Source organism: Nuphar pumila, chromosome 7, assembly GCF_984573655.1.
Source record: "Nuphar pumila chromosome 7, dmNupPumi1.hap1.1, whole genome shotgun sequence".
NCBI classification, from domain to species: Eukaryota; Viridiplantae; Streptophyta; class Magnoliopsida; order Nymphaeales; family Nymphaeaceae; genus Nuphar; species Nuphar pumila.
The window spans coordinates 331682-357836 of record NC_143255.1 but is presented as its reverse complement, the minus strand read 5'-3'; the positions used below and the strand labels follow the sequence as shown (position 1 = coordinate 357836).

Sequence of the window (26155 nt, the reverse complement as noted above, 5' to 3'; positions counted from 1 at the left end):
CTACACATCTTGATCTTGAATTTAGAATCCTGTTTTGCCAGTTTTGGATCTGTATTGATGTAGATATGCATGTTTTAACAAAGCCCTAATTTATGGCTCTGTTTACAGGATGATTTTGATCCATCTTTAATAAACATTGTAAACGCCTTTGAAAATTGACTCCAAATATTTTATAAAAAAATTGGGTGAATTTTAATACCTAATATCAGAATCTGTAAAAAGGGTTTTGTCAAAAACATTTTACAAAAATTTCAAAAAATACCTTAATCAGATTAAAATCCTATAGATTAGGGTTTCGTAAAAGATTTTTAATTATTTGTATATCTATTATTTTTATGAACGGTTTATTGAGTTGTGTTTTTTAAAGGTACAAGTAACCATGGTAAAAATACCATAAATTTATATAAGCTCGATTATTCTCAACAGAATTTATGAAAATAGATCAACAAAGATCCAAATTTTTCTTGAAAACCTATGCTTATAACATGTTAGAAATTTAGGTGTTTAATATGTTTCTGACTTATATTGCATATTGTTATTGTTTATTAATTATATTGCATAAAAAATAATGTATTTGACATGTGAGAAGATTTGAATAAAGGTTTATGTAAATTGTATGCGTAAGATATGACTTGATTCGCATTGTCTTGTAAATAAATTATCTTCATTGATTCTAAAGGCATACTTAAATAAAATATAAATTGTTTGGACTCATATGTCTTGTTTGCTTGAGAAACATGTGCATATAATGTACGTTGAGATGGTTAATAAAATTTTGATGTACCTTTCTTATGCAATTATATCTAAGGTTATATATTGATTTATGTGGTGAAATAATGTATATATGACTTTCATCCTGTGTGCATAACTCAAACTATGTAGGAGTTACATATGTTAAAGTTTAGTTGCTTCGTATTATGAAATATGTATATTCATGTATGCATGCATAAAACTCATATTTTGTTTATGCATGCTCCGATGTTCAATTTACAAAAATACAATGTTCCTTGTAGCGATGATTAATGCGTAGGATAGTATTCTTCTGTATGATATGATTTAAATGTCACATGATGTGAAATTATGAATACATGCAATAAATGTTTAAGTTCAATAGTGAACTATGGTTTATGGAACCTTATTTAGTTAAATATATGATTTTATGATTTAAGTGTTATATGAAGTGATGTATGATGTCATGCATATTGATTGTATACATGTTTGTGCCCGTGTTGGTTGCTATCGACCCTGAATGCGGTCAATTATATTGATGCATGTATGACAATAGTTTTCACTAAATATGATACTCATTGAGAAACAGTTCCCAAAAGATTCTTTGTGATAGTGTGTATGACCATATCAGGTAATCCAATTAGAGTGATAAGTCCTTGTGAGGAAGTCCATTGTCCATGAGCAGGTAACCTGCAAAGACGATATATTTCTGTGAGGAAGTGCATTATCTAAGACTAGATAGGCTATTTGTTTATGGCAGTAACTCCTTGTAAGGTTGTACATTTCCTAGACCAGGTGATCCAGCATGGATTTTGTAAATCTTTATTATGAATAAATAAAATATTGTGATAAATGGTGATGACCTTCTGAGCTGATTGAGATAGCTAGTTATGAACCTATAGATTTGACTTTTCTTTTGTAGCATGACTATATGTTAAACTCAGATGTGATAATCAGATCCTTATTGATTTTAGATCTTAATATGAGGTTATGATTGTGACACTTATGTTAGCGTATAGGTGAATGACACATCATGCCTATAAATGACTAGGTTGACTTATTAGGTGAATGACGCGTCATGCCTATATATTTTTGTTGCAAATGATTGCATTATGATTATCCAATTCAAATATATTACACTTATGTATCATGATTAATATGTATCATGAATATCTAACTAATTTACTTAGAAAATATGTGCATGTGTTTCACGCTTGAATGACCAAATATGATTTGACCTATTATTTATAAGAATTATGAATGCATATAAAAATGATGCAATGATTTGAATGTATGAGAACAGAAGTGAGTGATCATGATCATCGTTGTGGCGCAAGCTTTATGCCTTAGAGTAGAAGTTCTCTCGTAGCGGCCTATTTTATAGCATTTTAGTTTAGAATTTAATTTCCTATAATAAGATTCTTGCATGTCTTTCTTTTAGATTTAATTTTTTTTCTTGCAACCTAGCATTAGCAAGATTAGGAAATCTAGTTGGTTCGTGTGTCTTGTGCTTTTGTGTTTTGCAAGTGGGTTTACGCTTGTTGATAAAAGCGCAAAAGCAAGATTTATGCTCGTGTGAATGAGGAAGGCTAGATCGTGAGGAAAAGAACCCTGCAGATTTTTGTTTTTCTTTATTTTTAGTTTTTTAGATGCACCCATTGAAAATAAGATGCGAGAGAATCGTTTACGGTGGTTTGGACATATTCGGCGAAGGCCTAATGATGCTCCAGTTAGAAGGTTGGAGAAATGGGAAAATATATTAGTTAAAAGAGGTCGGGGTAGGCCTAGGAAGACTTGGATGGAGATGATAGGAAAGGATATGAATGCTTTGAACCTCACCGAGGACATGGCGTTGGATAGAAATGATTGGAGGAAAAGGATTCATGTGGAAGACCCAAAATGAATTTCTTTTTTGGTTCATATCGCTGACCCCAATTGTTTTGGGATGAAGGCGTAGTTGTTGTTGTTGTTGTTGTAGGGCCACTGACTATTTTAATTCATTTGGAGTTATAATAACTTTTATTTTTGCTCGAACTTTTGTAATAGGGTAGAACGATTTACTTGCATTTAATTTAAGAAAATAAAGCTTGTTATTGTGTGGAGTATGAAATCTTTAAACACGTTTCACATGTTCGATCCGAACTTCACGGCTAGTGTGAACCGATAATTTAAAATTTGATGCATGGTTTACACAAATAATTTTTAATGAAAAGTCTCTTTTAAAAATACTTTCAAGAAAAGTTGCATCACACTCTTTGTATTTGTAAGCGTTGTGCTTCTCACCCGGTCCTTAGTTCTCGGAGTTAGGGGGCCAAGACTACCAAAATGTTCTAGGTGGTAGATCATGTCTTCTGCAAAAGCCTCGAGATTCATCCTATTTTTAGTTTCTGCCATTGGAGAGTACCCTGTCGATCATAGATCGTACCCTTTGGGTATTTGTATGGCTAGTCACATAGATTTTTTGATAAAATCATAACAAAACCCCGGGTGGTCTCGGTTCACTACGATGTATGGCGTCAGCAGAATTGGAAGAACTAAAGAGGCAGATGCAAGAGTTAATAGAGCATGAATTTGTGTGACCAAGTGTATCACCATGGGGAGCGCTAGTATTATTCATAAAAAAGAAGGACATGTGCATGAGGTTGTGCATCAACTACAAAATACTTAACCAGGCTACGATGAAGAACAAGTATCCCTTGCCCCACATAGAAGACTTATTCGACCAGCTGTAGAAGGCTAAGGTCTTTTCAAAGATTGATCTATGGTTTAGTTACCATTAGCTTAAAATCAAGGATGGAGACATTTCAAAGACAACATTTAGGACGAGATACAAGAATTACGAATTTGTGGTAATGCCATTCGAACTCACAAATGCCTCAGTTGCTTTCTTGGATCTAATAAATCGAGTATTCAGGCCATATGTGGACACTTTTATGATTTTTTTTATTGATGACATCTTGGTGTACTCCGAGAATGTAATGCAACATCAATAACATTTGAGGATTGTCTTGGGAACCCTTCGAGTGCATCAATTGTATGCCAAAATTTTAAAACATTAATTTTGGCTCAATGAGGTCATGTTCTTAGGACATGTAATATCAAAAGATGGGGTCTCAGTGGATCCAACAAAGGTGATTGCCTAACTCTACTGAAAGTTTTATTTGCTATCTCATCATTTTAATAAATCTTGATAATTAAACTTTAATTATTTTAATAGGTTGAAGCAATAATGAATTGGGTACAATCGAAAAATGTAAGTGAGATTCAGAGTTTTCTCGACCTAGCAGGTTATTATAGGTAATTTATATAAGACTTTTCATAGATCGCTATGCCCATGACGAAACTCCTAAGAAAGAGAGTGAAATTTCAGTGGATTGAAAAACGTGAAGAGTTTTCAGAAGTTGAAGACGAAACTCACTACGACACCAGTACTGACCTTGCCATCAACAAGCGGTGGATTTGTATTATATACATATGCATTTGGTACTGGCCTGGGCCGTGTACTAGTGCAGTATGAGAAAGTTATTGCATATGCATCACGATAGTTGAAAACTCATGAAGGGAATTATCTGACTCATGATCTGGAGTTAGCGGCAATAGTATTTACCTTAAAGGTTTGGATACATTATCTGTATGGAGAACAATTTAAAGTATTCACGGATAATAAAAGTTTGAAGTATTTGTTCTCACAGAAAGAACTAAACATGTGGAAAAAAAGATGGCTGGAATTCATAAAGGATTATGAGTTCACCATTTCTTATCACTCTGAGAAAGTGAATATGGTAGTCGATGCCCTTAGCTGCAAGGCTGGGGGTACATTGGCCAGTTTGGTGAGTATAGGGTGGAATCTGGTAGCAGACTTTGTTGAGTGAAAGCATTTTTAGACGAGCAAGGTGCAGTGAAATTAATAAGCCTGATGGTTCAACCAGAAATCTAAGAGAGAATAATCACTAAGTAGAAATAAGACCCTTGGTACGAAAAAATGGGGGGGTTTACTCAACAGGTGAATACCTCATTCCGGCTCAAAGAGGATGGAAGCATATGGATGCAATAATGACTATGGGTGCCAAATGATTCTGAATTGAGAGAAGAGTTACTAGAAGAGTTTCACAAGAGTAAATACATAATCCACTTGGGCAGTACCAAGATGTTCAAGGACCTACAACATGGGTACTAGTGGAAAGGCATGAAACAGGATGTCGCTAGGTAAGCTGACTTTTGGACAAATTGTATGGTGATTTAGTAGTTTATCATCTTTTTGACTCAAATTAACAATATAAAACTTGAATTATGCTTTCAAATATGTCTCAAAATGCTTAACTTGCCAACAAATCAAAATTGATCACTAGAGACCAGGGGAAACAATGCGGTTGATGGAGATTCTCCAATGGAAGTGGGAGGATATTATGATGGACTTCATGATGGATTTGCCACGAACCCGTAGACATCATGATGCTATTTGGGTTGTGATCGACTGGCTTACCAAATCAACTCATTTTTTGCCTATTCAAAAGTGACACTTCCTTGAGAGTTTGACGGATTTATACATTAAAGAGATAGTTTGACTACACAGAGTTCCTGTATCAATCATTTTTGACAGAGACCCCTCGATTTACATCTCGACTTTGGGGTCAGTTGCAGAAGGCCTTAGGCACAAAATTGAAGTTTAGCTTGACTTTTCATCCTCAACCCGATGGTCAATCAGAAAGAACGATGCAAGCTCTAGAAGATATGCTATGTGCCTACATGTTGGACTGGAAGGGTGAGTGAGATGCTCACGTATTGCTAGCCGAGTTTGTATAAAACAATGGCTATCACGCAAGCATCATAATGACTTCTTTTGAAGCATTATACGGGCAACCTTACAGATCACCGATAACTGGGATGAGGTTGGTGAGAGGATGATGGAGTCACCGATGATACTCCAACATTATACCCAGCAAATACAGATGATACGAGATCAATTGCACACTGCTTAGAGTTGGCAGCAAAGTTATGCTGATCAACGATGCAGAGAACTCACCTTTGAGGTGGGGGATTCTGTAACAACCCCGATTTATAACTCAATTTTTTTCGTAAAAATATATTTTTTTAACAGCGGAATATGCAAATTAAGATTATCACAGTTACCGTATCAAACCATACACTTAACTAAATTATAAAAATCAAAGTATATCAACATCAGTTGAATTGAATTAAAATAAAGTTCATATGATTCATTTGTCCGGTTACGAAACCATTCTTAAAATCCAATGTTCAAGCCAACCAAACCCTCAAAAACACAAGAAACCAAAACCACCACCTCAGCAGACAATGTGTAAAGTCTGTGAACAGCTGAACAACGTAGTATCACTCGGCCTTCTCAGAACCTAATTTTTTTTCAAGGAGTCAGACAACCCGAGTCTGAATAGGCAATAACATACTTGCATAATGTACGATATCAAAATACATTCAAACACAACCTCAAATATATCAATCATGTCATATAGATCTGATGCAACTTTTTCAATAAAACATTTGAAAATAATATTTTCAATAAAAATGTTTATGCAAACCGTGCATCAAATAATAAAAACTGGTTCACTCTAGTGGTGAAGTCTAGGTCAAACTCAGGGAATGGGATAAATACTTTTGTACCCCACACAAAACTACTTTTGTTGCCTTAAAAAAATAATAATTAATTAATTAACTAAATAAAAGAATGGGTGATGCCCTCTACAGAGGACTTATAAAAAAAATAATTAATGGTTTTATTACAGATCCAATTAATTAAATAAATCCTAATTTAAAAAGAAAAGAAAATGTCTTCAGTGCTTAGAGCTTCTTGTCCCTGAATTTCTTCTTCTACTTGCTAGTTGATCTCTGAGGGTTTCCTAAGGGTCTCTGAGAGGCCTGAAGGCCTTTTAAGGAGTCCTTTTCAGGACCTTAGAGGGCTCTTCAGGAGCTCTTTTGAGGGCTCACCGCATGTCTGAATGCTCTTCTATAAAAATAAAAATACAAACACAAAAACACGACGAAAAACTACGCAAAGATCAAAGGTTAGTATGAAGAAAAATCACAGAAACATTAAACAAACTAACACGAAATGATAAAATGCACTACAAGACAAAATAACATAACTAACTATTTAACTAACATGAACTAAGTTATGAACTAATAAACTAACTACCTTTAACCAAACAAACAAAAAATTTAACTAATTGATTTAACCACTAATTACGTGAAACAATAAAATGACATCTAATACTTTAATTCAAGCAATAAAGAGAACATGAATAACAAGAATTACTTAAACTCACATGATTTAATATGTCTAACTCTAAACAAATTTTTAAGGCATGGAAAATAAAGAGACTCAGAGCACTTAACTATGCAACCACCCATATTCTATTACTAAACAAACTTAAACCAATTAATTTTCTTATACTTGAGTAAAGATGATGTTAGATCAAATTAACGACTAAGGAAATAAATCTAACGAGAGGCACTCCACCTTACGCTACCTCTAATTACCAATAAATTATAAACTACAAATAAATTGTAAAGCACACTACTCATGATTGAATAAAATAATGAATTCTAACTGACTTATAAAACCAACCTAACCTACAACTCGATTACCCTAATGTATGCACCGATTGGTAAAGGCAAATATATGTTGGTGTTATCATCGCAAAATTTTTCTCCTCCCTTGCGAGAGAGAAACGAATTTCGCGAGTCAAACTCGACCAAAGTTTTGAAAATGATTTTAAAAATTTACTCGCCTCCGTTTTGAAAATTTGTGGGAAAATTTCGTGGAATGGGATCCGCCTGTCGGTACGAGGTTCAACCGTTCATGGTGCCTTTACCAGGGGTAATTGAACCAAGGATCAATTACATGCTTTAACTTGACTCAAATAGCTAAATTATGCTCTATTTTTCCTAGAATGCACAAAGAATCAGGCTTGTGCTATGGAATTTTGAAAAATGCAAGTTTGAGAAAATATGATGTTTGCTTTGGAAAATTAAAATGCATTTAGAAAATGACTGGAAAATGCTTGAAAATGGAATTCATGGAAAAATCATTGAATTTTATTGGAAATAAGAAATTTGCATTGGAAAGTGATTTCTCAGGAAAATTTGAACTTTAGAAAATCGATTTTGAAATTTGGAATTGCTTTTCTGAGAAAATGGATTTGAGAATTCTGAGAAAATCTAAGAAATTCATTGGAAAATGACTTTTGAAATAGAAAATGAATTCTCAGGAAAACTGGAAAATATGAGAAAATCGATTTCTGAAAACTTGGGATTTTGAAATGTGAGAATTTAAAAACATAGGAAAATCTTGATTTAAACTTGGGAAATGCTTTGAAATGTCATTTGAAAACTGAGAAAATCAGATCCTGAGAAAGACTTGGAAATTATTGAGAAAAATGAAATTTTTTGAAATTGAAATTGGAAAATGAATTTGAAAACATGCAATTTGAATAATATGAAAGAATGAGTATGAATTTGAAAAGGAAATTTCATTGAGGAATTGAGAAATCCTTTTGAAGTTTTGAAAAATGCAGTGCATTTTTGAAGTTAGCCTAAGTGTGTAGGCTGAATGTGGCTAATATGAAGATCATAAATCTTGGTTTTCTTCGTATTCTGACTATGACCATAAATACGAATCCCACCGAGTTTATAAACTCCATAATTGCTTGTGCACGTGCCATTCGTGTAAACCATAGTGAATTTGAAATAATGTGCATGAATGATACATCACATATTGAAATTTGCATAAATTAAACTATATGCAATGCAACCCTATTCTAAGCAGAAATGTAACTGTTATTCCAAATTATTATATTTGATGTTACATTGAATTGAAATAAAATAAGAAAATAAAATCTTCTTCTTGAATATTCCTGCAAAACTAGAAAACAATGTTAGCACAAAAATGTAGGTTTTTCTGAATTTATCCTAAAATATGGGAAACTATCGGATATTATTCAGATATAAACCCAAATTCATACCCCCTTTTGATATAAACATGATAAATCATGAATAAATTTCAAAAATAAACTTGAAAATTCGAAATTGGGGTCAAAATGACCAAAATACCCCTGATGACCTTGAAATCAGGGTTTTCTGAAAGAATTTTTATAAATTTTGGAAATTTGAAAATCAAATGAAATAAATCAAACATAATATGATGAAATATGATTATATGCATGAAATTTTGGAGAATTAGAAATTAAAATTTCGAAATTTAGATCAAAATGACCAAAATACCCTCGATAACAAGACTATGGCCTTGAAACCAGGGTTTTCTGAAATAAATTTTGCAAAATTGAAAAATATGAAATGCAAAAGAGATTGAAATTGACCCTAATATGATTCTACATGCTTATGTACATGATAAAAACCCTAAAATGGCGAAAATATCATAAATATCAAATTTAACCTGATTTTCACTTGATTTTCGCTTCTGAATTTAAAGATAAACTAACACATGGAGCAAATGAACTTGGAATTAAACCAAATTTGGCATGGACACCTAAAATAACCCTATAAACATAATGGAGCTCTAAAATCTATTTTTTTGTATTTTTAAATATGGAAATTCAAATAAAAATCCTAAATTTTGTGATTTTTGCCTAAAATGTTGATTCTAAAGGGGATTTAGGATATCAAATTTCCATAACAATTTCCCAAATTTTATGAGGTGACAGAGGACAGTAATTTTGCCTTTTACACTTTCTGGTTTTGACCTATGGTCGGAGCTGTGCTACTCCGGCAAGTCGGATCGGAGTCCGGCGACTCTAGGATTTAGGGGAAACAGACAGGTTTCGGTAGAAAACATAGGAAAAATAGAATACAGATGGGAAAAAGGCTGAAATTATGGGAAAATGTCCCTGACAAACAGAGGAAGATTTTATATTTTTACACTATTGGGATTCAATTTATGGTTTGGAAAAGGCCATCTTGTTATCAGAGACCTAAATCTCTGAGATTTCTGGACATTGAAATCTGTTAGACAGAAAGAGAAAATCCGGGAAAAATAATGAAACAGATTTAAAAATTCCCACATTTTGGGAAATGACATAAAATTATGTTAGAAACAACTTTCATGTTGAAAGTTTTTGCAGACGAGTTACAGATTTGATGGACTCAGTGCATTAGGGTCTGTCTATACCCTGACAAAAGAAAATCGATATTTTCCCAGGGGTCTGAGAAATCCGAGTTTTTACAAAGAGCAAAACTCACTGGAAAAACCTAAAAATTTCCAGATAATTAGTAGATTCAATCATTAATCCACCGTGATTTTTGGAGAATGATCCGAATCTCCCACGATGGTGGTGTCGGAGTTTAAAGCCTGCTAAAGCATAAACTGGAGAATCAGAGAGACAGAAAACCCGATGTAAGATTTGATCGGTTTAGATGGATTCCAAAACCCGGATTGAATCAAATTTTCGGCAAGAAAGCAAAGACATCCAAATAAAGATACCACAATTTTCTTTTGGATTTTTGAATAAAAATATATTCATAAAATGATGATTGGACTTTACCTAAGACTGAAATTTTGTAAATTCTAAACTAGCTATTAGTAAGACTATAGAAAATGAAAGAACATGCATAATAAAATTAAATTAAATGTAATATTTGAACATGAAATTATATCAAATATGAAAATAAAATAAAAAAAAACTAACAAGGGTATGACTTACTTTGATATTGGCTTTCACAATGATAGATCCAATCCATCGAATGGATGGATCTATCGCTCTCTTAGCCCACGCATGTAATACACATGCATCTTCCATCAAAATTTCAAATAACAAAAAGAAGACTAAGTAGAACAAAAAAAAAGCCTTACCTTGGATCAGTTGGATGTGATGCAAGGTCGAGGAAGGGAGGTTTTGACTGCTTGGAGATTGATTGGCTTGTAGGAGAAGGAGCTGATGAAGATGTATGAACCAGCTGAAGGAAGTGGCAGGCTTGGAGTCTTGCTTGGGATGGATGCTGCTATGGAGATGTTGTGGCTGGAACGAAATGGCTGGAGGTATTGAAGTTGGTGCTGGAAGAAGGTTGGTTTAAGGCCCTGCAGGTGGTGCAGTTGTGGCTGGAGGAAGGAATGGATCGGCTGGAGCGTCCCTTGGAGGTGGAGATGGTAGCCGGCTGGAGATGATGGTGATGCTGCTACAAGGCTAAGGAGGGCTGCACCTTGGTGTGACTGGCGTGAGGTAGATGGCTGGACTGTGTTGAAGATGGCTGTTGGGGCTGCAGCAGCCATGGGGAGAGAATGAGAGAGCTAAAGGGAGAGAGAGAGAAAGAGAGAGGCGTGAAGAGGTTAGGAGGCAGCCGTATGGCTTATTTCCTCTTTTTTCTTTTTTTGTGGCTGGACTTAGGGCTTAATGCCTTCAATACTTAGGTCTTCCTAGGCTTAATGAAAAGAAAGCCCAAAAAAAGTTTTACGTGAATGGTTGGGCAAGAGGGAAAGGAAGGGAGGAAGGAAGGGAAGAAGGAAAGAAGAGGAAGAAGAAAAAGAAAGAAAAGGGAAAAAGAAAGGAAAGAAAGAAAAGGAGGGAAAAAGGAAAAGAGAAAGAAAAAAATGAGAAAAAAATGGAAAGTGGGGCTGGAGGCTTGGGTGACCACCTTGTGGGTCCCACCTCTCTAAAATGCAAAATAAATAAATAAATAAAATGAACAAATAAAAGAAAATTGAAAGGAATAAAAGAATATTTTTTTTTAATAAAACAGAAATGTAAATGAGTGGGCCATCTCAGAGCGGGTCCAAATTCTACTTTTGAAATTTATTTTGACGATTAGAGGGGTAAAATAGTCTTTTCAGAAAATTTCCACGCGAAACGAGCTATTTTTGCCAGTTTTTAAAACGAGCTCGGATTTTGAAGTTCAATACCCCATCGCGAAGCAAATCCAGTGTAGAATTTAAAATTTCGATTTTGAAAGAAATCCAGATTGTTTCTCTCAAGAAAATATTTCCAAACGAAACGAGCTATTTTTGGCAATTTTTGAAACGAGCTCGGATTTTAAAGTTCAATACCCTGTTGCGAAGCAAATCTAGTGTAGAATTTAAAAATATAATTTTGAAAGAAATCCATATTATTTTTCTTGGGAAAATATTTCCAAATTTAGACTCTTGGGGGTAAAAATGTTAATTTTGGAAACCCAAGGTTTGAAATTGATTTCTGAAAACTTTAAAAACTCAATCTGGATTGAAATTTATAAAACTGGAGTTCTGGACTTCGAAAATGAAATGAAATGTGATGAAATGCTGAGAAATGATGAGAAATGACATGCGAAATGCAGACCCTTAATGAAGACTTTTAGATGTTAGACCTCGATTGGCAGTTGTACCAGTTTAAAAAGCATTCAAATTGATAAAATTTGCAAAATAGCTCAAAAACTGGTTTTCGGGACTCTACTGTGTCAGAGTGACACTGAAAATTGGGGTTTGAGCTGGATTGAACTGATATGAGCTAGATTGAGCTAGGTTTTAGAGTTTCAAGACTCAAATGAACTCACCAGACACTGACTCAACTGACCTTTTCAACTGAATTTTCAAGAAAAGCTGTCATTTTTAGAGAAATGGTATGGAATGATCATTAGAATGAAATGAATTACGAACCTGAACTGGGTTTGAGCTGAAACAAAGGTCAGTAATACTGAGGTGAACTAAAATCAAGGCTCAAACACTAGCTCAACTGACTAAACTCGGCTCAATTTCAGCTAAAAGAGTTGAAATGGACTAAAATGGGCTCCTGGACACTTGGAAATGGTTTTGAACTGAAACTGGAGCACTTGAACTCCTGGTGAGCTCAAGTTAGACTTTGGGGAATATGACTGACTGTAAATGACTGACTCAGAGACAATTGGCTTGGATTTGAGTGAGAAATGAGCTCATTTCTGAAGAAATGATCTCATTTTGGCAGGAATGGTCAGAAATGAAAATGGTCTGTTCATTGTGAGCTCAGATGAGCTTGAAATGATTGATATTCTAAATGTTCTAAAATGACCAATGAGCTTGGTTGACTCCGACTGACTGGGGTCCGGGATGACCTAGGGGTAAAATGGTAATTTCCTAATGAAAATGGGTAAAATGGTGATTTTCTGAAACTGACTCGAGGTTTGACTCCTACACTGACCTGACAGGGTTGACACTGCTTGAGGAGGATTGTTTGAGAATGGATGTGGAAAATTTGGGGTGTTTACAGCTGGGAAGTCATTGAGAGAAATTATATGTGCATCGTGCTCTGTGTGATCCAATGCATGTTCAGCTCAAGAATCACCCAAACCGTGCAAGTTGCAGCTGCGTTTCAAGTTGTGTGTGGGCCGATCTTAACTAGATTTTTCTAGCATGACTTAATAAAAATAAAACAAAACCAAATCATGCAAGACTCCAACTATTATCCTATGCTAAAAAAAAACAAGCACACATGAATCAAATAAAAGAATCGACATGATTAAATAAAAAAATTTCTTTTCTTTTTTCTTTTTTTATGTATAAGTTTTTTTTTACGTGCAGCTAGGAGGAGGATGACAGCCTATCAACCCAGCCATACCCTGGTCTTGTTTGGAGATTCGATTCATCAATAGAGGTAAGGGCATTCTATCCTTATGCATATGCCTAGTGATGTGTTGTACATGTATTCATCATACTGTCTGAATATATGTACGAAAATACATATACTCAGCCATGGGTTTAGCCATGGCAGATCCAAAATCGATTCAATCCCGGGGTATGTGAATAACGTGCAGCATATGGGATTATGCTCGAACACGTTTAGGTATGTGTATCAATCTACTCCAAATAGTGGGATTGATAGCATAAGCCTTGTATCAGATTCACGTAAATATGCGTGTATAACATGATGGAATAAGGATTGAATTTTTATAAATGCATATAGATTATAAACGGTCCAAAAGAAAAAAAATCGGTGATGCATATGTTGTTCGAGAGTGAATCTGGGATGCGTGATTTAAAATTTGAGTTCTCAAAAGAAAAGAAATATATATATGGATATATCCGAATGTATTGCTTAGATGTAAAGTATTTCGGTTATGAATCATATATATATATAGGTCTTACACGGTCATGTAGTATACCTGTTAATTTGGGGTTCTTGACACACTTTTTAGTCCTGTACACGTGCACTCAGCCATAGGTTAGTCATGGATGATCTAAGATAAAGAAAAAAATCTGATGATAGGTTAAAAAAAAGAGAAAACAATTTGAAATTTACTTTTTGGAAAGACTCGTGTGCATATTATGTTCTTTTGAAAAGGTATCAGCATTTTTGTGATACAGTATAGGGATATATATTGTTTTGTTTGTACATATATGAATCAATATCTAGTGTTTGTTGTTACACATGAATGCATAATTCTCATATTATATTTTGTTCCATTCCTCTGCAATATGTATGCACCTAATTTATGCAATGGATTTTTATTTATGATGGTTAGCAAGGTTGTCATGTAGGGTTGAGAGATTGGTCTGATATGGCTATTATGTTGTTTTTGTTTGAGCATATTCAAATCAACATCACGAGGTCATTGTTATGCACGAAGATAAAATTTTCATATTAAAAATTGGTCTAGTTTCTTTGCGATAATTATATTCCTAGTTTATTCAATGGATTATTATGCGTGAAGGTTATCATCATCGTTATGAAGTGTGGTTATCTAGATCTGATGTAAGTATTCAGTTACAACCATACTCGTGATTGGTATGAGGTTTAAATAAAGGGTTTACTTCAAAAAAAATTTGTTAATTGAGAACACGGTTGCAACGGGCTGCAAACATGACAACTTTGCAATTTCGTTCTTGACTGACCAGTCATGTCTGGTAAGCCTGATCGACCTGGCCAGGGCTTGTCGACCCTACACGGGCTATGCGCTGCAATGCATTTGACGCACAACCAGTGTAGGGTATTCCTGCTGGGTGCTACAGACCTAAACATCACTGCAATGTTGTCTCAATTGGGGTTTGTCGCAGCCCCAACTTATCTTTCAAAAGCTAATATAAAAAAAATAAAGATACATACTTGAGGCTGACCGGTTGGGCCTTTCAACACCCAGCCAGCTACCTGCATCTTAATAGGTTTCAGTGAATCTTTGTTGCTCACAGCAGACATGTGCTGCTATGATGAACAGGGGTCACACCAGCTGCACACCACATAGGTGCAGTCAGTGATTGGCACTACATATGCACCGGATTGCCGGAGTTGGTAAGTGATGTCAGTGCAAGTCACTTTAGGGTGAGACGATGCAAGTTCAAAACTAGAGATGCAATTAAGAACAGGTGGGGGTCTGCCTAACCCCAGAGTATCATTCAACATAAAGAAACAATAAATAAAAATACATAAATATGTGGGATAGCTTACCTCCCATTCAGGACGGGTGCAGGGATAGACCAGAGGAGGTTTGTTATAGCCCGGTCTGCATAAGTCATGTAAATATATATATATATATATATGTATGAGAATGTCACACACACACACACACACACACACACACACACACACACACATATATATATATATATATAATTTGAATGAATTTGCTATTCGCATCTCAAGTTACGAGTATGCACATGAGATATAAATGCTTCGAATATTAATCATATAACGAAAATTATAAATTCACACCTTCCAGTGGTATAAGTATGTAAAATGATACTATATGTGTCCATCCACACAAAAGCGATGCATGTCTCGCACAAAGAGAATATGACCATGTCTCATTCATATACCACATCTTTGGATAATGTTAATTCTGAACCAATTGTACCCTAATGGAAATTCTTGAGTCTTGCTAGAGCTCGAAAATGAAGGTGTGGTTCCGCAAAACCTGTATGGTGCCATAGGAGCACTTGCAAAAATTTATAGGATATGCCATGGTCATACTGAAATATGTATATCTAAACTTTTAAAAGGACTTAATATTAAATGCTAGAGTGTTTGTTTCGAATATGACCCTGTGATTTGTGGATAAATGTCCAAGTGCCTTATGTGCACTAGGTCAGATATGCTTACACTTAGATTTCACCCGAGTGCAGGTTGGGATTATGATAATCCTTTGAGGTGTTGTGACTCACACCAAATATTAAACAAATTAATATGTGCACTCTTAGCATATTTTTGGGGATTTTGGGTATACCTGAAAGACAATATATGTTACTAGATTTCGTGGGTTTTGGGTACACTTGAAAGATGGTGTATGTTACTGGACCCGTGGTCTACCTTGGAGAGGGTAGATGTTACAAGCTCTATGGTACACTCTTTGTGTTTGTGAGCACTAGGTTTCTCACCCGGTCCCTAGTGCTCAAAGTTAGGGAGGCTAGGACTACCAAAATGTCCTAGATGGTAGATCCATGTCTTCTGCAGAAGTCTCGGGATGCATTATATTTTTAGTTCTTGCCATTGGAGAGCACTCTCTTGATCATGAACTGTACCCTTTGGATATTCGTACGGCTAGTCACCCAAATTATTTGATAGAATCTTAACAAATCCCAGGGTGGTCTCAGTCTGCTATGATATCAAAGCCTGTGCGTACCCACATAACGAGTTAATAAGAGAAATCTAAATTTTTACTTTTAAGTTATAGTTATACATGTTTGTTTGAATTTAAACTATGGTATAGAGATTTCAATTAAATTCTATAGTGCATAGCTCTAGATGATGATTTAATTTGCTAGATGATAAAATTGTTTGTGTTGAGAAATTTATAACTTGACTTGTATGAATTCTGTAATTTTATACCTCTATATTTTGATGGTTTGTATATTTACTTGTACATATGGCACTGCACACACACATATTGATAGTATGTTGCTTACTGAGACGAAGTATAGTCTGACCCTCTCAATTATATTTTTTTCAGGAAGTGAATAAACTTCGTGGAGCAATTGTAGGTATCATAGCGGGTGGAGCCATGAGACTGCATAATTCTTAGAATGTCCTACGAAACTCTGATAGAACTTATTTGGTATTGATTATGATTTTCATGTAATAATGCCAGACAATTATTTTATTTTGTCTAATGGAATGGAAGTTTCTAGTAATTGCCTGTAACTTGCCTGATCTATTTAACTAAAGTTTTAATAACAAATTCCATTGTGATTTAAAAAATCACAAATTTTTGAGATATATTTTGGGACGTTATAATATCATTTATCTTAACAAATCTACCAACCACTTTCTCAACATCGATGAAGTAAACTCTTCTATCCATACTTGGACAAATTCGTAGTCATCTATCTTATTGACATCCTGGTTTATAGTAGCAGCTTAAAGTAGCATGTTGAGCACCTATGCATTGTTTTCAGACCATTCAGGACTGACTTGTACATGAAAAAAGAAAAATGCTTGTTTGGCAAAGAAGATATTGTATTATTGGGGCATTTCGTTGGTAAGGGTCAATTGCACATGGACCCTCAAAAGATTAAAGTCATTCAAGACTAGGAGGCCCCTACCAAGATTTATGATTGTCAGTCCTTCCTTGAGTTGGTTAACTATTATCGACACTTCATTCAAGGTTACTTGCTCGTGGTTGCCCCTATCACCAATCTCACTAGAAAGGATTGGAAATATGTTTGGATGATAGATTTTTAGGTCGCCTTTGACAAGCTCAAAGTCATCGTCACAAGTTAGCTAGTTTTATGGCTGTCGGATCATTCAAAATTGTTTAAGGTGTGCACCAATGCCTCAAATTTTGCCATTGGGGGTGTTCTCTTGTAGAAGGGACACCCCATTGCATTTGAAAGTAGGAAGTTGAATGACATAAGAGTGTCACTACATGTATGAATGAGAAATGACAACCATAGTCCCCTACCTCAGGATATGACATTACTACTTACTGGCCCCCCCTTCATGATCTACATGGACAATGTAGCCACATGTTACTTCCAAACTCAGAAGAAGCTGAGTCCCAAACAGGCATGATGACAAGAGTTCAATGCCAAATTCGATATGACATTTCTCTATAGGTCAGGGAGTACCAATCATGTTGCTAATGCACTCAACATAAGGGCCGAGCTAGCGGCCCTAAGTGAAGAAGAGTCCTCCCTTGTCCAACTGAACAACGATCTCCTTAACCAAAATCATGAGGGTATGTACTACAACCCCATGGTCTCTCAATTGTGTGACCTAATCTAAGTCAACAAAACAACAAAGTACACCTTTAAAGATGACCTGATCTTGAAGAAGGGTTGAATCTTCCTTTGGAGCTTATTGTGGAAGATTCTCATGAAGGAGTGCTATGATAGCAAGTGGACCGGGCCTAATGGCCAACACCACACTCTTGCTCTCCTCAAAAGGGTTTACTACTGACCCCACATGCACAACGATATTTAGGAGTATGTGAGGACTTGTCTCATTTGCCAACAAGGAAAGTCCAACAACCAAAAACTTGGGGTTCTTCTTTAGCCTCTGTAAATCCCCAATTGTCTGTGACAAAGCATTTTTATGGACTTTATCTTGGCGCTTTCGGTCATCGATGGATACAGTTTCATCTTTATAATGGTGGACAAGTTCTCAAAGTATGCCATCTTAACTCCTGCTCCACTTATGTGCACTGCAGACCACCTTTCCTAGCTCTTCATCAAAAAATATGGTAGAACATTGGGGATTATCAAAAGATATTGTCAGTAATCACGATCCTTGCTTCAGTGGCAAATTTTGGATCGAGGTGTTCAAACTATTAGGGTTAGAACTCCATTTCTCGACTACATTCTATCTTTAAACAGTTGGGCCAATCGAGAGAATCAATGCACTGCTTGAAGACTATCTGAGGCACTTCGTTAGTACCAACCAAAGAGATTGGGTGAAACTATCAGACGTCACCCAATTCAGTTATAACTTGCAAAAAAATGAATCGATAGGATATAACCCCTTTAAGCTTAGTACTGGCCAGCAGCATCTGATGCCTCACACCGTGGCTATCTTGGGCAAGACTCTCCTTGCCATTTGTTCATGATTTGTAGGAAAGAAACAAACTTACAAAAGAATTCCTATAAAAGGCAGCTATGCACATGAAGAAGTGGGAAAATCCAAAATGTCGACCCTTGGCTTTCTACATTGGTGACTAAGTAATGGTGAAGTTTAGTGAAGATCAGATCTGTGCCTTTCAAAAACTACATAAGGGCCTCGTCCACAAGTATGAAAGCCCCTTTTCCATTATGAAGAAGTTAGGCAACCTTGCCTACAAACTAGATCTCCCCTCACACTTCAACTTGCATCCGATCTTCCATGTTAGTCAGCTTAAGCCTTACCGTGTCGATGATGAAAACCTTAGTAGAAGCCAGCCGATGTGCCCCTTAGCACCGCTATGAACTACAGATGCCAAGGAAGTCAACTACATCCTCAATCATCACAAAAACTCTCGCGATGGCTATAAAGAATTCATTGTCAAGTGAAAAGATCTCCTGAAAGCTTAAGCAGCTTGAGAGGACACAAGAAAACTATCCCAATTTCAAGCAAAGCTCGACGAGTACCTCATTTGACTATAATAGTCATCGAGGACAATGGTGATTTCAGCGGGAGAGAATGTTGCACACATGGTGCCCAATGACAAGCCTTCAGGAGACGTTGGGGCAACATGAGACATGGCACGGTAAACGGGCACCATTGAGCGGAAGTGACTATCGCAAACCACCACATGGGAGCAGAGAGCCCAACCAATGCTCACAACACTTGGGAGGCCCAACGAGGCAAGAATCTCGTGGGCAAGCAGCAACCCAAGAGGGATGGCCACACACGATGCCACAAAGCCAAGTGGTGTGGTGGGAAATCATCGAGGGACTCCGATAACCTACGAGAAACAAGCAAGCAGACCACAGTGTGCAATGCGACACCAAAGAAAGTCAATCGAATGGGGTGAAGGCACAATGTCCAAGAAGCAACTTGTATTTATAAGTTGGCCAAGCAGCACTTACAGACGTGACTCACCGTTGGGCAATATGAAGTGGGATGGTCTTGGAGAGTGTGGGCCTTCGAGGGGAGCTCTACCTACCAACGAGTTTTCCGCTATAGGTAATTTAGGTTCTATCCTCCTCCCTCCATCCTCCCATGGATAGGAAGAATCCGAAAAACACTTGGGGAACCATAAATTTCCAAGAGAGGTTTCCCATAGCCATGGGTGGAAGCTTGGCAAGGGGCTTCTAGCACCACGTCTCCGCCTATGCTAATTACAAGGGCACAATGGCCCATTGAGCCACACAGCACTTTAGAAAACTAGTACAAGACTAAAGAAAGAACAAGACCAAGCTACGGTTGTGGCATGCACTAGGAGAAACTAGGAGCACGTTTGGAAGCAAAAAAAAATGTAGGAAAAGTGATGCAAAATGGAAAATTTGTACAAATTTTCTGACCCTTCCAATCGAGAGACTTTTTCATTGAGAGAGTTTTTCTAAAAAATACACTTTCTGATAAGAAACATTCCTCCATAGAGAGTAAAAGAATGCTTCCTACCAAGAGAAAATTTATTGTTACACTCCTCATCTCACCATCACCACCACCCACCATCTCACCCACACCCTCTAACTTCTCTCTAATTTTTTCACATTTTCCCACTATTAATTTTTCATGCTACACAAACAAATTGAAAACTTTCTTTTGAAAGACTTCTCATATCAAAAACTCTCATGGGCAAAGCTTTCTTTTCTTAGGAGAGTTTTTCTCTCTTACAAACGTGCCCTAGGGAGGGTGATTGTGGGTGGTGTTGGTGGGGGTCCGGGACAGTCAATCAGCAAGAGTATAACTCGTAATTTTTGCAAGTCATAGGGTTAGTTAAACCTCAGAAACCCTGAGGCCATAATTCTGCACGCAAGCAGAGCGTCGTTTACCCCTCCCTCTTGTGCTTCCGCTTCCGTGGGAAAGCAAAAGAGAGCGAAATCAGGGGCCCTTTATCCCTCCTCTCTCGGAAGCCCTAGAATCTAGGGTTTTCCTCACTGGCTCTCCGCCGATCTACCGGATCCGAAGCTCCTTGACTCCGTTGAAGCGAGATCTCGGCCGTTCATAGGGTTCCGCTGTCCTGGTGAGTGATCGTGATTCATTAAGAGAAGAACCAGCGAAATCTGATTATAGTATCTCTCCTTCATTTTTCATGCCTCTCTACGTTTCCTACTTTTGTTCGCGATTTTTCTTCTTCGTTACCTACTACTCTTGACCCATCTTCTGATGCCTCAGAAAAACGATTCGAAACTTAGACACACGTCCTGCCTCTTTTAGGCCCTTTTATTTTTTCTTCTTTTTCTGTCTTGTTTGTTCTCCGGTTTCCATCCTTGTTTTGTCATACATACCTCCTGCTTACTGCTAAATGTTTTATACCCGCGTTCATCTTTCTTAAAGACATTGGATTTTGAACACTGTAAGCGTTCACGATTCAGGTTGTAACTTGTCTTTTGTAGTCTTTGGGAAATATGTATTTGCCATTTTTCATGTTTTAAGGGCTTTCTGGTTGGTTGGACCAGTAAATTGAGTTTTTGTCAAAACCCTTTCTCGCTACTTCGCCATTTGTGTTATTCTACTAATTATAGAAAATTTCTGCCTCATTTTGTTAATTAATTGGATGCCGACCCTACTTTCTTGAGTCTCAACTTTCCAACGGCAATTTTTTGTGCGGGCGTTGCTGGGGAAGGGTTGTTGACTGTGTTGTTTTCCTTTCGGGAGATTTTTTCGAATGTCGGTACTCGGATAAAATTACTTTATTTATTTTGTGTCCTTTTTTTTGTCAAGAATTTTCCGTATGTTATTCTCTTTCATTGTTCTCCCAGAATTAAGTTTTCTCGGTTCATCTTCTCTAGGGTTCTCTTTCTCATTTTTTGGCTTGATGTTCTTCGGAAGTCATCCATTGAAGAATCCATTTTCTCTCCCTTCTTGTTGTTCCTCACTTGGTTTCTTATACGTCATTTTGCTTCCCTTTCTTCTAGTTCTTTGGTATTTTGCTTCTTTTTTTCTTTTGTCATAAGTTTGTTTTGATTTCCTCTATTTGGTATAATCCGCTTGAACCCAGATCTAATTGAATGGTGTTTCCTTCATCATAACTAGGAGCGCTTGCCTGTTCTCGTACTTTGCCATCTCTTTTGTTGTATTGTCCTGCGTAAAATTTAATTTAACTGTAGATTTGATCGCTTTTCTTCTTTCTTATGTGTGATATTTTCTAAATCGCAAGTAAACTGTTTCTTTTTCTGTATATTTGGCTGTGTTGCATCTCTTCCATGTTTTCTCCCCAATTCATATATTTGAGAAATCAATCTCGTGATAATTGGAAATGTGATTTTACCGCAAATCTTATCTTGCTGCCCATTGTAGGTTGTGTGGCTATGTTGGCGTCTGTCCCCTATTCTATTTGTATTTGATAGTTTTTGGCTCGACAGTTGCTATAGTTTCAACAGCTATTGAGGTCGATACTTGTGTTACGAACAAAGGGTGTTATTTTTTTTTCCCTCATTAGTTGACTTCTCTTTTATGGCCAACCTTGAGTAAAAGTTTGGGAAACACAACCAATTTATAGGAGGAGTACATGTTCGGCCATCTTGACGCAAATGAAAATACTTCACCTTGTTGTTTGTATTTGTTTTGAGTTTTTTTTGCATGTGTTGTGTGTGAGCATGCACGTGTTGCCATCTTTTCTTTTTTCCTTTTGGTAGTTGATGAAAGTATTTTCCTTTTATGTGTTCTTTTCAGATGGCCAGCCAATTCTCCTTTTGGCAGTTGGGTGATGAGCTACGAGGGCAGTCAAAGGTTTCTGAAGACCATAAATGGCTGATGGTAGCATCCAAATTAGCTGAACAGACAAAGATGAAAAGTGAAAGGAACAATCTTGATTTTACCAAGACTCCGTTGGAGCCAAAAGTGAAGGATAAAACCCGATCTCAGGGTGAGAACAAGTATGAAACCCTTAATTTTGACTACTTGAACTTGGACAGCAAAACAAATGATTCTGCCTCCAAGAACCCTTTCCGAAGTGGCCTCTACAATATGAACACTGTGTATCAGAAAATTTCTAGCAACAATAATCTCAGTAATGGTATTTGTCACATAAATAGTATTGTTGGGAAGAACAAATACAGCAATGACAACAATAATAAAAACAGCAAAGATAGCAATGGTCGGCAGGAAAGCAACACTACCAACAATAACACCAATACCACCAACAACACCAACAGCAACATCAATGCCTTTGACAAGCGATTCAAGACACTGCCTTCAACAGAAATGCTGCCACGGAATCAGACTCTTGGAGGCTATATTTTTGTTTGCAATAATGATACTATGCAAGAAGATTTGAAGCGGCAACTTTTTGGTATGCGGATAAGTTTCATTAAACTAGATTTTGTATTTTCTATTCCAATGTTGAAATTTTTAAGTTTTTGTGGGAAAAGATCCCTTTTAGCAGTTAGCACTGGCCAACTTTATGCGATTCAAAAATTACAAAGGATTTTTATATGTTATTCAGGTTAGGGATGATTTCATGCATGCAATGGTATCTAATATTGTCCTTGAGGATTAAACATTTTCCATAGAAACTGTTTAGAGGTTCAAAGCTGCTCCTATAATTTGTTGTTTGAATGGTAGGAAGCTCAACCAAGCTGTTGCCCTAAGTTCTCATTTGCTGGATCTTTTGAACCTCACCTGTCTTTGATTAGATGGTTAGGAGACATTTATTGAGGACATGCGCAATCATTTTTGCACAATCTCATTAACCAACTTCAAGTGCTTGTTTTCATTTTTGAATAACTTCTTAATTTTAAAATATAATATTATTCTCCTTGTAGGCCTACCTCAGAGATACCGTGACTCTGTTCGGGCAATTACTCCAGGATTACCACTGTTCCTGTATAACTATACCACCCACCAGCTACATGGTATATTTGAGGTCAGTATTGTTTTTATTTTTATTTTTGTTTAATGCTGTCTGATGTTGTTAACGTGGTGTGCTCATAGTCTATAATGGGGTTGCACAATGAATAGCTAAAATATAACTTATTTTAAATTCTCTGTCTCTCACTCCTCTTTTATTGCTACTAAAAACTTCTAATGTCCAATCCATGAAAAATAGGAGAATCTGCTTAATGATGAATTGATGGTTTGCTTGTACTGCAAATTAGTATTCTATCAGTTATTGACATATGTTCTTTCTTTTTCTAAAGATTGGTTGTCTTTTCCAAGAGATCTTCTGTGGAAGCGTCTTTTCTGTTTATTGCTTTGTGGATGGGATTATTTCTTTGACGTTTCTACTATTTGTGTTTGTTTGGACTGAAGTTCTATTGATGTTAGAGTTGGCTTATGACCCAGAGTGCCCTGCGTGAGGGTAGAGCTAACTTCTTTGCAACTTGATGAAGCTCATGGGATTAATGGAGTATTGTTGGAAATGAAACCGCTAGTTCTAACTCAATGAATTTTCAAACTATCGTTTAGGAAATACTGTCATCTTATCTTGTTCCCTTTTTTTCTTATTTACTTTGATCTGCCTCAAACCCTTTTGTCTTACCATATTGTTTATTGGTTCTTGTATAGGCTGCCAGTTTTGGTGGAACTAATATTGATCCTACTGCTTGGGAAGACAAAAAATGTAAAGGCGAATCAAGATTTCCTGCACAGGTAGAATAAGCAATCAACAACTAGCCCCATAGGGATTTGGTGTAGTGGGATGGGGCCTAGGCCGCTAGGCAGGCGGTCTAGGTTCAAATCTCATCGGCGTCACCCCTTGTGCAGGCCGAAGCGTGGTGACTCCCTGAGGGCAAGGGGTAAGCCCACAGAGTTTTATGCTCCCAGGACAGAGACTGTAAGTAGGTACGCAAAGCCAGCGTGGCTAGGTCTCTAATCTTGGGGGCAGTTTCTCCATGTAAATATAAAAAAAAAAGATATCAACGAGTATCTATTTTTCTTTTGTTATCATACATCATTTATCAGTTAGTAATATCTCCCCGATTTGGTGTCTCCATAAATCAACAGGTGAGAATTCGTGTGAGGGAGCTTTGCAAACCACTGGAGGAAGACTCATTCAGACCTGTTCTGCATCATTATGATGGCCCCAAGTTCCGTCTTGAGCTCTCTGTACCAGAGGTAATGTACTGAAAACCACTTATGCATAACATCTTGAAGTTCAAGTTTGTTTAGAATGGCAGGTCTGTTTTGGTTCAACTCTACCTGGTAAATTGTTGACTGAAAATTGCCATTATGCACAACATCTTGATCTACCAATTTGCTCAGCTGTTTGTGTGTTTCATCCTAGCTGAGGGATTTGTTGGCAAAGCTGGGAAGTTGTTTGTGGCATTTTGATTCCACATGTTTGTTTTTTATTAGGAAGATTGGTTTTGTTTTTCTTTTTGTTTGAAGAAAAGCGCAGGTACTCGTTTTCTCTAAAACAAAAGGCGGATGCATGAAATCCAGAGATTTTTGTCACTCCTGTTCAGGAGATTCCTTATAAATATTTTGTTGACATGATTTTTCATGTGTTTTCCTTTCATGGTTCTGTGTTTTGGTTGCTTAGATGCTTTTTGAACCTCAGTTCATTTGTATTATGTGAGAATGGGCATGCTGAAAATTGCTTGGGTATCTTTATAAATATCTTTGTTTTCTAAAGTTTTTTGTCTTTCTACAGTTTGATTACGTGGATGTACCCGGAGATGATAATTTTTATGGAGAACTCCCATTTCTTTCATTATGACATTTCTTGCGTTATGAACTTCTGAAGATGTTCTTCAGATTCCTTTTTATTTTTCTTTTGTTTGGTAGGGGTTTGGAGGGTAATTTCCTCTTTATTTTCTTTTCTTCTCATGACATAGCATGTTTGCACACATTGCATGCATGGTTATAGTGGAATTGAATGTCTCACACATTTGCTTCGTATTGGTGATATTTCATTAGACACTGGCCTTGTTGGACTTGTGCGAACAAGAGAGCATGTGAGAGACGACGAATGCCGGTAGCTTTGATGCCTACAGTGAGTCATAAAAAGGGCTCTATGAAGATATGTTTGAGGTGTGTCTCGGACCATCTGTGAGCAATGCCGTCCTGATATTCCATGAAGCGCAAGCTTTGGGAGATGTTTGTCAGGTGGTGTATGTCTGGTAGGTACGTTGAATAATCTTCTGTGGCTAGTCCTTATGTTATGTCCGGATAATGGATGTATTTATCATAATATGATGAAAGAACTAAATGAGAAACTAAAGAAGGAAGTGTGTGTTTCAAACTTTTCAACAGTATTTGTATGTGCTTTGTGATGTGCATGTGAGTGGTTTGCTTGCGTGCTTGTACTGCTTGCCTGCCTGCCTTTGCTTTGCTTTTCTCGTTGCGCTAGAGGAATCATATGGTACTCTCTCTCTCTCTCTCTCTCTGGGTGTGCCAACAACATGGTATCCTGGTGAATGGCATTGGCCGTGACTACAATTTTCACTAGTTTCTTTGATAAACAAAATCTGCTATTTGGGTGG

The 26155-nt window shown here is 36.6% G+C and overlaps 1 protein-coding gene across 1 annotated transcript; it reads left to right on the top strand.

Annotated features, from left to right (window-relative positions):
• Window positions 1-20538: 20538 nt before the first annotated feature.
• On the top strand, window positions 20539-25922 carry LOC149830751 (uncharacterized). The gene is made up of 6 exons (XM_090013470.1): window positions 20539-20751; window positions 22404-23022; window positions 23495-23595; window positions 24237-24320; window positions 24675-24785; window positions 25590-25922. The coding sequence occupies exons 2-6, from the start codon at window positions 22404-22406 to the stop codon at window positions 25629-25631; spliced, it is 957 nt and encodes a 318-aa protein (XP_089869596.1). The 5' UTR covers window positions 20539-20751; the 3' UTR covers window positions 25632-25922.
• The last annotated feature ends 233 nt before the right edge of the window (window positions 25923-26155 follow it).

Bases quoted from the DNA above. Each gene is read 5' to 3' on its own strand.
- LOC149830751 (XM_090013470.1), top strand. From the start codon at position 22,404: ATGGCCAGCCAATTCTCCTTTTGGCAGTTGGGTGATGAGCTACGAGGG. The intron at 24,321-24,674 runs GTAGAATAAGCA...ATAAATCAACAG, and splicing joins AATCAAGATTTCCTGCACAG to GTGAGAATTCGTGTGAGGGA. The intron at 24,786-25,589 runs GTAATGTACTGA...ATATTTCATTAG, and splicing joins TTGAGCTCTCTGTACCAGAG to ACACTGGCCTTGTTGGACTT.